The sequence below is a fragment of the Limulus polyphemus genome, unplaced genomic scaffold, assembly GCF_000517525.1.
Source record: "Limulus polyphemus unplaced genomic scaffold, Limulus_polyphemus-2.1.2 Scaffold256, whole genome shotgun sequence".
NCBI lineage: Eukaryota > Metazoa > Arthropoda > Merostomata > Xiphosura > Limulidae > Limulus > Limulus polyphemus.
Window position 1 is genome coordinate 763,069 of NW_013665866.1, and position 15,334 is coordinate 778,402.

The 15,334-nt window shown below is 33.4% G+C and overlaps 1 protein-coding gene across 1 annotated transcript; it reads right to left on the bottom strand.

The window, feature by feature from the left end:
* Positions 1–2,748: 2,748 nt before the first annotated feature.
* LOC111085161 (E3 ubiquitin-protein ligase RNF128-like) lies at positions 2,749–11,810 on the bottom strand (the record flags this gene model as incomplete). The annotated part of the gene is made up of 4 exons (XM_022382549.1): positions 2,749–5,364; positions 7,920–8,016; positions 10,114–10,196; positions 11,739–11,810. Coding segments are annotated over 4 exons (675 nt in total), but the record flags the coding sequence as incomplete, so codon positions are not given.
* Between the last annotated feature and the right edge of the window lie 3,524 nt (positions 11,811–15,334).

Sequence of the window (15,334 nt, forward strand, 5' to 3'; positions counted from 1 at the left end):
TACGCATTACTGTCCAACACAGAGTTTTGAAAAGTTTTTTACTTAATTTTTATTAACGAATATAACTTTAAGAATTTTCATGAGGTTAAGCACATATGCACCACGTATATAACAAGTTAGTAAAAATAAGATTATGTTTCTGTGACAGGTGGAATCTCTAGGGTTGACGAAGAAAACACTCATTATTCAAACTGCGCTCTGTTGTTCTTTTAAGATCCTGACAGATAAATTACACCAACGGTATAAAGTAAAAACTATATTAATCTAAAATAAAAACAAAGTACTCGACTGAGTTTGGCCTTAAAGATTCACGTCAAATGATTTATAGAATATTTTTATGTAACATTTGTGTTGGAATATAGTCTATTTCATATCCCACGTCGTAACATTTTGTTGAGCACAAAACTACACAATGAGCTATCTGCGTTTTTCTCACCACAGGAATCTAAACCAGATTTTTAGCGTCTTTAGCTCTCAGACTAATCGCTAAGCCACCGTGTGACACGACACGTGGTTAAATCATCACACCTAATCGTAGTGTCAATAAGTGTAGCAGGAGAATTTAATCATTTTGACTTTATGTGTGTTTTAAATAGAGGTTAACCACAATCACTTCACTGTATACCTTTTTTAGAAATGTAATGGGATAAATAATTTAAATGTAGTGTGCCCTATTACAAGTAATAACTCCAATTGTCAACTGGCAGTAACGAGATACACTATCGGTTGTATTATATGTAGCTTCCGAAGTTTTTATAATAACTATTGCATGAAAATACGAATGTTAACTGTATACGGATGTATTGTTTGTTATATTTTGGCGTTTAAAAGGTATTTTGTAAATATATTTCAACTGTATTGCTGAAATAAGCACAATGGACTAAACAGAGTTCAGTCATCAAGGATTTTGTATAATTGCGTCATGTTGATGTAAACTTTTTCTTATGAAGAATTCATCTTGTAGTCTAGCATTAAAGGCTTACATCATTTTCTTGCTTGTGATTTATTATATAATTATCACAAACGTGGATGAAAGTACATTTAACAAAGTCAAACATAAATTATCTTATTCTTAATAAATCTGTCTGAAGTTGGTACCAACAAGAATATGCTTTCAATTACTTTGTTTACTGCTCACTAGTCCGTCTAGCTCAATTACTAAACTTGTTTTATTGCTCACTAGTCCATCTAGATCAATTACTAAGCTTGTTTTTATTGCTCACTAGTCCATCTAGCTCAATTACTAAACTTGTTTTATTGCTCACTAGTCCATCTAGATCAATTACTAAACTTGTTTTATTGCTCACTAGTCCATCAACATCAATTACTAAACTTACTTTTATTGCTCATAGTCCATCTAGCTCAATTACTAAGCTTGTTTTTATTGCTCACTAGTCCATCTAGCTCAATTACTAAACTTGTTTTTATTGCTCACTAGTCCATCTAGATCAATTACTAAACTTGTTTTTATTGCTCACTAGTCCATCTACATCAATTACTTGTTTTACTACTCACTAGTCCATCTAGCTCAATAACTTCACTTGTTTTTACTGCTCACTAGTCCATCTAGCTCAATCACTTCACTTGTTTTTACTGCTCACTAGTCCATCTAGCTCAATCACTTCACTTGTTTTGACTGCTCACTAGTCCATCTAGCTCAATCACTTCATTTGTTTTTACTCCTCACTAGTCCATCTAGCTCAATCACTTCATTTGTTTTTACTCCTCACTAGTCCATCTAGCTCAATCACTCCATTTGTCTTTACTGCTCACTAGTCCATCTAGCTAGATTACTTCACTTGTTTTTACTGCTCACTACTGGCTCAATTATTTCATTTGTTTTTACTCTTCACTGGTCCATCTAGCTCAATTACTTCACTTGTTTTTACTCCTCACTAGTCCATCTAGCTCAATTACTTCACTTGTTTTTACTTCTTGCTAGTCCAGCTAGCTCTCTAGACAAGTTCATTTATTTAGGCAAGATAGAATAACTAAGCCTATCAAACATAAACCTTGCTTTTTCAGGTCAATTCTCAACCCACATTATTCAATCCAGTACCTTGTCCAATTTTTCACACATGCTTCATAATGCCAATACCTTGTATCAACTATCCTACAATCTATTTTAGCTTGAAATTTTGGCAACATTCTCAGTGACCAGTTGAGTTCCCTGAATGAAAATGAGATGCATAAAAGCCAAGATTTTATTCCCCTCACTAGAAAAAAATCAAATCCATAATGAGTGTTGAAAAACTATGCATGAGTAGAGGGAGGTACACTTCTCATACTTCCTAGGACTACATTACACTCTCCAGTTGGGTATGTAGCAACATAAAGAGGCCTCTCAACAGCAGTCATTTACAGAAGTCATACTATTGTGATAACCAACACTGATGAAATTAATGAAGTACATTTACCCCGAAATATACATATATACAGTATATAGTGGTATTTTTAAAAGAAGCACGTAATTTGTGGAAACTTGTCAAATTATGTAAACCAATATGTACATAAAAGATCTTAACCTGGTGATGTATTTTTTTTTTTTACAACAAAATATTTCATTTGTGCTGTAATAAATACTAACTCCAGCAACTTTGTTAAAAATAACTTCTAAATTTATTTAAATTTGTTACATAATAATATCACAATACAGTAGTTTACATAATATTCTTTATAAGCTTGCTGTCAAAAGCAACAAAATTATATACAAAACAAGGTAAAAGATGTTATTTTTTGAAAGCCACAACCCTAAAAATCTTGCATTTCTCTGCAAAATTAGTTGAAAACATATGCAAAATGTCAACAATGGACCTCTTTCACTCTCTTGTAGTTCCCATCACTATAAAGAAAATTAAAACTAAATACTCTAGTATTTCAAAATTGCAGACATTCTGAAAATGTTCAAACCTTCAGCAGTAAAACCTGGTCAACAGGACAACTATAGAACATCCTTTGACAATTTTACATTAGTGACTTGCATAATTCTCATACCTTACAAGGTGTCACTATTCAGTTTACTAAAAGAATATTCCACATCTCAAATTAACAAAATTGGTTCAATAGCAAATGCAGGTTTCAATGAAAATATGTATATTTTTTCTCTATGTGTATATAATTGGAATGCTTTATACACAATTATCAAGTACTACTAGATTACAAAAAAAAGTGGAACTTCCTCTGAACTACCGTAAGATAGGACATTGGCACATCTGAATAAGTGGTTATCAAATTTAAGATTGACATCAAAAATTCAATACAATGACCCTGGCAAAACTGAAAGGATGGATAATATTTTTGTTTTGTATTTTGAGTCCTTAATAGTTAATGATTTGACTTAAATTTTTATCATAAAACTTTTAATTAAAAAACAACAGACAAAAACTTAACACTAAATAGAGTAGCAGGTTGGACATTATTAATCTGAATTTTGAATAACTAAAACCTTCCAAGCCAACCAAAACTTAACACCATATACACTGTTACAAGATCTTTCACTTTTTCAAGTTGAAACATTCCAAGTTTACAGTCACTTCTCACCAACCCAACAAAGAAACTGTGCACCATAAAACACGTGCACAAATATTTTTAATGTTAAATTTTAGTTTCTAATCTGATTTAGTTAAAATCTACAAGTACATTTTCTACCAATCTACTTCAAGTTGGATTATTAGAAATAAAACTATACTAATCATCTAAAAAATATGTTGTACATCAAAGCTGCTAAATTGGAATATTTATTAATAATGAGAACAATGTTTGTGCAATGAAGAGTATCAGGAAATTGAGTCAACATCTCTTACATGTAATCATGTAGTTTTAATGCTGAGTTGGTAAAATAAGTATCTGAAATAATATTTAATGTGTTCTACTTATATGGGTTTTATTAGTAGCATGGTTTACATGAACTTGAAAACAAAACCAGATGGTTAATATGTTGGTCTAAAAAAAATGTTGAGTATTGTATAGTAATAAAATAATTAGTTTTCTTTCCTTGTTGTGTAAATTAATCTAATAAAATATTTACACTAACTTGTTATACATAATTATCTTAGTCACCACGGCAGCTCAAGCTCTTTAGCACTTGCATATTCAAATATTCTTTTTTTTTTCTAATTAACCTCATTTCTTTAAAATATGTATTGCATAAACATTTCCTTTAATACTAGGAAAAACTACATGCAGCTTTTTTTCAGAAAAACAAACAAACAATGATATGAGTATGTTTGAGTAGTATAATTTTTTTTTAATAAAGACACAATATCAATTTCCATGTACTATCCATGGACTGAACTAAGTTTCAAAATTTTCATGTTTAACAAGATTTTCTATGTAAAATCTGAACTTGTATTCTTTTAAGATAAAATGCTTCAATTAAAGTACTGATATGCACTACACATTACAACCTATCCTCTTTAACTAACAGGAATTTTAGTTTTTCTATCTTAAAGCAATTGCTTCTAGTATACAATTTCATTAACAGTAATGCACCACAAAGATAATGTGAAAAGGAGAATAACATAAATGGATACACATTAACAACTGAGCAAAATGAAAGATCTGTTGTCACCTACATGACTTTTGTTAATTGTTTATCCAAATTTTAGATAAGCAAACCAACAACAGACTGGTTATAATAAGCATGAATGCAGTAAAATATAGTACAGCCATTTGCATAGTTTGAAAGATTTTTTTTTTCTTTTACAATTCATCCATGGTATGGGAAAGACTAATAAAACAGAAGTATGAGAGTTGATTGTGATGTTATCCACAAATTTATCATTATGATATTATTAACTCCACTGTCATTATCTATCACAATTTTTAACACTTCATTAACTGACAAATTTTCCTGTTGGCACCACAAAGTCTTGAAACAAGCCAATAATGTTGCCACTTTTCACACAAATTATCAAATGCCAATAAAAACAAATTAATTAATTAATTAACTTCTGGATTTTCTCTCACTTCTTTGTCTTGTGTCACCATTAAAGGATCTTGACTACTATTACTACTATCACTCTGCTCCTGATATCCAGCCTCAAGCTCAGGGCATAAAAATAGCTCATCCTCACTCTTAAAACCCCAAATGCTGGGGCTTGGAAGATCTGGGGATGAAGTGCTACAGCTTTGTCCTAAAGGTTGTGTAGAACTTTGTATAGGAATAAACAAAGAGCAGTCTGCTCTATTTGAGCTTGCTGAGTGACTAGCAGACCTAACTTCTCTTCGTTCTGGTGAACATGACTGATTTGGAGCAGGATGTTGATGAACAGGAACATGAATAATTCCTAAATCTTCTCCATGGTGCATGTTGGGGAAGTCCATGTCATCATTATTAAGCACACTTTCTTGACTATCTGTGATCTTTTGGAACAATATCATTAAATGACTTTTTATTTGCTCTAGTAAATAATAATTCAATGTTTATGATCAACATATTGGCAAAAAATTTAACACTTCAACTTAACAATGTACAAGGTATTCTTTTCAAATTCTTGAAAAAATTAAACTACTAAAAGTGACCACTAAGTTAACACTACTAATTATCTGTCATGTTCTCTGGAGGCTACAAAAATATTTTCAATACAAAAAGAAATTTAGATTTAGCAATTATCAGTATAAACACAGTTTTATGCATTTAGGTACAATTGAACAGTTTCCAAACTATTTTACCTCTACCCATCATTTGTAAAAATATTACTTCAGGATATTTTATAAACATACAGCGCACACACACACACACACACACACAAAAAGAAACAAGGGTTGAAAGTTATATTTTGGTTCTATAGAATAGTTTTAATAAAACAAAAGTAGTTAAAACAATGTTTTCAAATCGGCCCTCAACATAAGTTACAAAACTATGTTATATTTACTTGTAGCAGTAAACTTTTTAAAAACTTTTTTTTGCAAAAATGCAATCATACAGTATGTAGTTTGAAGAGCTGCAACATCTAACAATTATAGTTTCCCACAATCTACATGTTATTATTACTTTTTTTTTCACAAGTGTTATAATATTATTATTACCAGTGTTCTATCATATTCTAAGTGCTAAGGGTTTGTGTAGTATAGTATTAATGTGTTATTATTTCAAGTGTTACAGTATTATTGCTGGTTTCCAAGAGCTAGAGTAATGTTAATGGTTTTCCAAGAGTACTAAAGTAGTGTTACGTGTAAAGATTTCCAAGAACTAGAGCAATATTAATGGTTTTCCAAGGGTACTAAAGTAGTGTTACGTGTAAATATTTCCAAGAACTAGAGCAATATTAATGGTTTTCCAAGGGTACTAAAGTAGTGTTACATGTAAAGATTTCCAAGAACTAGAGCAATATTAATGGTTTTCCAAGGGCTACAGTAGTATTAACACAGGATCTCTCCTTCACCAAAAGCAAAGTAGTGTTTTTGGGTGGCAGTGCAAAGAACAATATAATTTGGTAACTGTTTCTTTAAGGTGTTGTATACACTGCTTGAATTTCCAGTATCTGCTGTATCCAAATATATAATCCCTACAATGGTTATTTATTTCAGTCAGGAGTTAAGAACAGTCAGGGAGACAGGGTTTTGAAGTAACCACATTACATCCAAATACATAATCCCTACAATGGTTATTTATTTCAGTCAGGAGTTAAGAACATAAAAGCCTGTCAAGAAGGGAGTTCCCAGGACCAGATCAGGTATGCCGTTATGTGTGCCATACCTCATCATTCACATCATTATGATGCCAAGCCAGGTAGGATCTGAATAGGAAAATCTGGGAGACTCCTGTGAAAAATAAATAAAAAATTAGCACAAATGTATGCTTGGGAATTATTATGAAAAAGCCTTTGTTAAAACAGACTGAAAATACCAATTATCTGTAAGGATGACTTTTACTCAGAAGAAAAACAGGTGTGTATGCAATCACAAGGTCATTATACCAATTATACCATTATGTCAACATGTAGCATGTTTGCTCAGTTATATGTAGTTGATTCAGGAGCAATATGTAGTATGTTCCTAGGAAAGGAAATTTTATATTTCTTTTTTGTATTGCCAGATTTATATAGAATAGTTTTGGTTTCCAGCAATTTTGCATAATTTCTAATGGGGGTTTATGCTAGTATAGCTAATAAAAAGGAAAATAAAGGTCTCATAGATTAATTTACTCTATCATGCCTGAAAGAATTTCAAGTGCCATCGCTATTGAGAATTCCCTCTTGTTTGATCCTCAAATCAAACTATGATCTTCTGATCCAGCAGAAGGCTACTAACTACTATCACAACTATCCTTGTCAGCATCAAACCTATTTTTGAGTGCTGCCCCAGAATCTTTGAGCTTGAAAGATGGATCTCCTTAAACAAGGGTTGTCAAAAAGTCCATCATGATCACATCCACAACAGCTGCATAAGTTAGAAGTTAAACATCTTGGAGCTTGCACATTCAGGCAACCAAGGAAACAATGGTGATTGATGATAAAATGATGAAGAGGAGCAAAGTTCCAGTCATGGTCAGAAGGACTTGGAACTACCTGCTGAAAACCCATTGAGCTTTTGCCTGAAAAACAAATGGAATGATGGGCAAAGTAGAAGGCTCATGTAGTGGACACATTGGTTACACAACAAGAAGTACTGTCATTAACTATGGGGTTTCTGGTGATGATGTGACCAGGCATAACTTGGCCATTTTTTGTCCATTTAAGAAACTGTAAATGTAATTATCATATTCCATTTTAAACTAAACCTGTATAAGTTTCCCTAAAATTGGATAAATCCCAGACAATTTGTTTCTGATCCCTGCAAACTAGGCACCTCTGGTTGAGGGAGAGATACTATGTTAACATTTTTTCTAAAAATTAGTTTTCCAATACTTGCATTAATATTTATATTTTTTGAAATACACAATCTTATCAAATGTTTTGTCAACTATTAAAACTTACCACAAGCCCATAGTACTTCAGAATATCCATCTTGCACATTGGGCAAGATCTCTGATCAAGAAGCCAAGGATCCACACATGACTTGTGAAATGTATGCCTATATAAAAAAAAAAAATCTTATATAAAAAAAAAAAAGACTTAAACATCCCCAAATACATTTATAAACATGATTCCCACACCTTGGGCAGAATGAAATACCCTGACCTTCCCCAGACCATTTGGTCTATGCTTGTAATGTATCAATGAAGTATGACAATATGATAAATTGCAAAAAAAATCACATATTGTTTATATGCCATCTTGCAAAGTTTCAATATGATCAGTTCTTGCATTGTTGATACTTTTTCAGAAAACACACAATAAAGGCAGTATATTTATTTGTTTATGATAATACAAATCACACTTCTTAACGGAAATCACAAAAATATTATTTCAGCATAAACATTAAAGATATTACGTTTGTGATTATTACATTTTAACTTTTAATACATGGAAAAAATCTGTTTATTGTTGTAAAATAGAGCATTCTTTAACAAATATGCTTCTCATGTGTCGTATTTATTAAAGCAATATTATTTGATGTGCATACATGCACAAAACTTTCAGTTACTAACCATACATTGCAGTAAACTCATATTTCTGATATCTATAAAATAACTGCACATGTTAATGAAACCATCCACTAATCCAAAGCAGACAATTATTTTTGGATGTATTTAAAATTGTGTGTATCAAGTTCATCTCTATCAAAAATATTGAAAAATTTAATTAATGTAACCACATATTTATCAAACGATCATGTTAAATAAAATATTTTCCTGGTTTACGCAAATTTAGTTTGTTCATAAGGCTGCCAAATTATACTAACAAATAACTAAGTGGTATTATTAGTTACTGTCAATAAAATGTTCTGTATTTCAGTTGTTTTTTTCATTCAATTTTTTTCCAAAACTTGTTATCTCCAGATTACTCATATTATACCTTGCCATTCACATTTTACTTTACATAAGTTTATCCTTAACTGCCATTGGAGATATTTTACCTGTCTCTCAAATATTGCCTGTCACCAAACCCAGCTCAATCTGTACTATGCATCATGCTGTTGCGTGCTGTAAGTAACGCTTAATAATGTATGTTGTTTCATAACAAATTAAAGCAAAATTACTAATAAATTATTATATATTATTATTATATTTATTTTTGATAATCAAATGAATAAATATAAGTACAGATATGACCTAAAAATAACTCACTAATACTGTGTAGATTTGTTCTGTCTTTGAATTGCCAAGCTTTACTGAAACAATGAAATTGTTCATTTTCATTTTGAAATATTTCCTATACAAATATGTCAATGATACAATATACTCAGGGTATTATGTGTTCCTTCTATGACTACTGAAATGGAGACTGTTTTATTAATGCACTAAAATGTTTAATATCAAAATAACATTCAATGGAAACAACCTATCTCTAAATAGTAATTTGTTAATGGCTTTTATGCCATTGTAAAATAATCCTCTGTGATCTAGTTTTAGAAAGCTGAGATGAAGCCCTTACACTAATGCACTAAAATGTTTAATATCAAAATAACATTCAATGGAAACAGCCTATCTCTAAATAGTAATTTGTTACGGGCTTTTATGCTGTAGTAAAATGATCCTCTGTGATCTAGTTTTAGGAAGACGAGATGAAGCCTTGTCCAAAACCCTTACACTCCACCTAGGTAGAAATCTAGCTACTGTTTACGTAATCTATTAAGGCAGCCTTTATACTGCACAAGAGTTAACAGTAAAATGATAAAACAATGTTTATGCATAAAATACAAATACTGATGTGCTAAATGCACCAGAATTAACTTGTTTACAATTGCTGGCATCAATAAAAATAATTAATTTTTTTGCCATCTATATCCTAGAAACATCACTGAATTACATGAAGTTCAGAATTTTATCAATCTTTGTCTATAAGATGAACTTCCCTGATGTTTCCTGGACCAGGAATGCAAAATATAAAATTCACTGATGTCTCCTGGTTTCTCTGACCAATGGGAACCATGTTTAAGAAAAAAAAGAAATATTTAGAAAATTTTTTCTATATAATTGATCATGTACCCAAAATAGTGAGTAGGTTTCCAATTAGCAAGCCAACAACTCAAACTGCTATCTGAGGTATATACCACATATTTACTTACTTGCAGGGAAGAGTTCTCACAACTTCTCCTAATTTAAACATCTCAATACAAACAGCACAGCACTCAAACTCTCCTTCAGCTTCCTAAAAATATATTTAGGACTAGTTAGCAACACTGTCAAAGGAGAGATTTTAAAATGGGTGAACAAGATCTTCAATACAATACTTGCATTCAGGATGTCAGAAATATTTATACTTATACTGAAGAGTCAGGAAATGAAAATAATTTATATATTCTGAATAAACATAGTCTTACTTCTAAATACTGCTATAAAGAATAGCCAGGCAAAGTTACAAAATAATTAATCATGCCTGTAAAGAAAGGCTGTGTGTAACTGTAGAATAGCTGCATTAGATTACACTAAGGTAGCAGTCCAGTTACAACCCTGAAGCATTAGCATTCTTGGAAATATGGTGGAGTGGTTTCTTCTGAATGTTCTTTCAGATAATATTTAACACGTTCGCTGCCGCATAATACATTTAGTGTTAAAAAATTGAACATTCAAGAGATGCCAAGGAGTAGTCATAGTGTACCAAACTCATATGTGAAAACTCAAGTGAAATTTGGCTATGAAAGATAATTGTCTGTGACCCACCAGTGCATCATGAGATTCATAACTAAAAGTCAGTTGCAACCCACCAGTGGGGCATATAGCAGTGAACGTGTTAAGGTACAAAATGTCTCAGATAATTTAGCTTCGAACTTAGCAATGTACAAGTTATCACAAAGAATTTATCAAGCCAATTACTGAATCTTAAGGTTGTTCAATTCATCTGCACCTTTGAAAGTAGTATATTCTCTAGTAATACATTGAAAAACTGTCACCTCAATCTTTTTAATCTGTTTCCCAAACTTCGAAAAGTTATATCAAATTAGTTTTACATGATGCAGAGACGAAATTAATTTTAAAAATTTGCTGATACTAATAACCCTGCTAGAAATGGTATATAAAATTTGATATTATGAATACTTTACATTATACAGACAGCTTAAAAAATGCTTTTCCCAACAAAAAAAAGGTGTAGGTTCAAAACATGATCATCTGTCTACCATTACAGTGATATATAAAATCAAATTAGCTTTGCAATTAGAAAATAGTAAAAAATATGTTAAATAATGAATATATGAAGAAACTTCAATCTTTTCTTCACTCAAGGTTTCTAGCTCGGTGAATTGTTTTCATTACCTTCATATAAAATTATGCAATTGTATGTTGTTCTGTGCAACACTTAGATCATTCAAAATCTCCTCAATAAAGGGGACCATTATACAAAGATCTTAAGTATCACATATTGATATTCACCTATGTACAGTCCTTGCCATCAATATATCATCATGAATATTAATGATATTTACCTATGTACAGTCCTTGCCATCAATATATCATCATGAATATTAATGATATTTACCTATGTACAGTATAAACCTAGAGTTTTTGCCATCAATATACCATTATGAATATTAATCAACTGTTCTATATAGTAAAACATATTTTTCAGTTGAAAAAATAAAAAATTACAATACATAGCCAAAATTATGTTACTATTATTTCATAATTTTCATTTAATATTTTTTATATACTCTTGAGAAGAACAGTGCATAGTATCTCACTGTTTGAAACTTACTCGATCACTTAATTTCAAAGTCTTTACAGGTATTTTGTCTAGAGCCTTCTTGGCTGCGATGTAGAGCCGCCTCTGCAATACAAAAACAGAAATATGATTTTAATTTTGTGAGTTAAGATTGGAAGAATATATATATATATATATATACACACACACACACACACACACACACATTTTGTGCAACCAATATTGTTTACAAACCTGTATATGTATACTCAATTAACATAAAACATACTTCATTCATACAAGATCATAACTATAAAAACGTACACTACAACCACTCTACAAGACAAAAAACATCACATTTTTCTCTAAGGCATTTACAAATAAATGAAGAACTTTAGTAATGAGTTAATTAGGAATTTAAAAAAGAAACTAAAATTCCCAATATTCCTATGATTCCCAATACTTTTACAAGACTGATTATATTCTTTCAGATACTTCTATTTCAAAAATAAGAAAATATTCCAACTTTATTAAAATACTACACTGATAAGTATTGTTACGACAGTGGAAGTCACGTGACGCTGCTAGCTTGCATGCAATTTCTCGGGTGATCATGAATGATTGGGGAGGCCCAAGTGTATTCAAAACACCCCCTTCTTTAGTATATAAGCCTGGCAGAGTAAGCCAGCGAGCAGATAGATATTTGAGTCAAGTGAACAGTAGGCACTGTAAGTAAAGTGTGTGAATCACTGATTTATAGCATGTGTTATAAAAGTTGTTAAGTTTAGAGTGACAAGGTATGTACTCACTGTGAAATTACTGTGTATTAAAAGGTTGTATCAAGGAAGAATAAACTGGGTTAATCAAGAAAGTACTTGTATCTCTGAAGTTTCTCAGAAAGAATTTATACCAGAAATTAACAAACAAGCAGATACACAACAAACTGGTGTCAGAGAGTGGGACGAAAAAAAGAGAGAGAGAGAAGAAGATAGAAACAAGAAGTGGCAAATCAAACTACAGCTTAGCAGATTTGATGGCAGCAATACAAGAACAGCAAAAGAAACAAGAAGTACAAAAAAAGAAACAAGAAGAGAGACAACAGCAGTGGCAGCTCAAACAAAATAAACAAGAGAAATTACAGCAGTTGTTGGAGGAAAAAGAAAAGGAACAAGAAGAGAGACTACACCAGAGGTTGGAGGAACAAGAAAATGAACAAGAAGAGAGACTACACCAGAGGTTGGAGGAAAAAGAAAATGAACAAGAAGAGAGACTACAGCAGTGGCAAGAAAACCACCACTAGTGGCAACTGGAACAAGAAAAGAAATAGGAAGAAAGACTCCAGCAATTGAGAGAAAGCCAGCACACACAAATGGAAAAGATGAGTAAATTTCAAAGTGAATTAAATACATTAAAGGATTATTTACTGTCTTTTACACAAGGAGGATATATTTGCCATCGACCTGATCAGCCCCAGACAACGGGAAGCCCCTTCTAGACCCCGCAGCTAAACCCTAATGCAGACATCTTCAGTCCTGTCAGAAGTCACATCCCAGACATGAATGTCAGCAATAGGGGTGATCTAGTATGAAAGAAGCCACAGGAATTCCATGGGAAGGCATCATGGGAAGCATATAAAACACAACTTGAGCTCCTGGCAGAAATGAATGGATGGACAGAGGAGCAGAAAGCAGTGTACCTGGCAACGAGCTTGAAGGGACAACCACTGGAAATACTTGGACAGTTGTCAGCAGATGACAGGCACAACTATAGAGTACTGGTAGCTGCTCTAGAACTCAGGTATGGAATCAAAATCAGTCCGAAGTCTATAGGGCTAGGTTTAGGATGAGAGTCTGTGCTAAAGGGGAGAGCCTGCAAGAGCTGGCACAGGATTTGGAAAGTATGGCACACAAAGCCTACCGAACTGTGCCACCCGATGTCCTCAAGCTGTTGCTGAGGGATCAGTTTATAGACGCATTGGACAGTCTACAACTGAAGATACAAGTAAAGCAAGCACACCCCTCTATTATACAAGATGCAATGGCCAGAGCTCTTGAATTCGAATCCCTACGTTAAGTCCATCACAGAGGTACCAAGGTTGGTACAGTCATCATGATTCAAGGCCAGAAAAGAGCAGCTTTCAGAAAAGTTTGAGGGACTTTGCTGGCACTGTAACAAACAGGGGCACAAGAGAGCTCAATGCCAGCAACTTCAACATGGCAGGAAAGGCTGCTACCAAGAAAGGTTGTTGGAACTGTGGAGAGCAAAGACATATGAAGAGACAGTGTAAGAAGAATACTACCAATATGTCATCTTCGGGAAACCAGTAGTGGTTGGTGTTGAGGGATGCCCCAATTGTGAAAGTCCCAACAGCTAAGTGTAAAATAGCAAGCACACATAGTGTCTATGTGACAGGAAAGCTGGATGGCCAAAAGTGCAACTTTGTCATAGATTCCACATCTCAGCAAACCCTTGTGAGTATCAAGGTGCTAGATCAGAAAGGAGTACCAGAAGCCATACAGAAGTTCTGTGGTGTGACAGAGCATTATGCAAGGTTGTGGGGACCAGTGTGGATAACTATTGAGCTCATGGGCATAAAGGACAGACACAAAGTATACTTGGCTGACATTGAAGACCAATGCATATTAGGTCAGAGAAGATAATTTGGGGTAGAATAAAAGAATATCCCCAAGGAAGCCCAATGCTTGTGGAAGCAGTGGAAGACCCATTCAGGCCAGCAGATGTGAAGATTGGAAGGTCACATGTGCCAGGTCATCAAGTAGTACCCATAACAGTGGCTAATTTCTCTAAATGTGAGCAGACACTTAAGGAAGGGGCATTGTTGGGTGTGTGCCAGGAGGTAGAGCCAGTCACTGTTAAGGCAAGAAATACGACCATAAAGAAAGGACATCCTCTCACGAAACATTTAACTGACCTCTATAAGAAGAGCATAGTCCATTTGTCATCATCATAGGCTCTACAGTTTAAGGAACTTTTGGCAAATTATGCAGACGTCTTTTCAAAAGGAGATCATGACCTCGGCTGCACAGACCTTGTGGAGCACAGAATAAACACAGGCAATGACCATCCAATAAAAATCCCTCTGAGGAGAATAGCTCCGGCAAAGTGACAAAAGATGGAGGGATAGTCGAGAAATCAGACAGTCCCTGGTCAGCTTCCGTCATGTTAGTCCAGAAGAAGGATGGGACCCAATGTTGCTGTGTGGACTTCAAGACTCTTAACAGTATAATTGAAAAGGACTCATACCCACTGCCAAGAATTGATGATACTCTGGGTGCCCAAGTGGAGCCAGGTGGTTTTCAACTCTGGACTTAAAGATGGGTTTCCATCAAGTGAAAATGGCTGAAGCAGATAAACCTAAGGCTGCATTTAGTTATGGCCAAGGTCTCTGGCAATACTCTGTGATGCCATTCGAGCATAGCAATGCTCCAGCAACATTTGAGAGGCTGATGGAAAGAGTACTGGAAGGCCTACAATGTAGGATAGCCCTAGTGTACCTGGATGATGTCATTGTGTTTGCAGCAACATTTGATGAGGAAGTATTCAAGCATTTGAAAGCAGCAAACCTCAAACTCCATCCCAAGAGATGCCACGTGTTCCAGAAAGAGGTGCTTTACTTGGGTCACACTGTA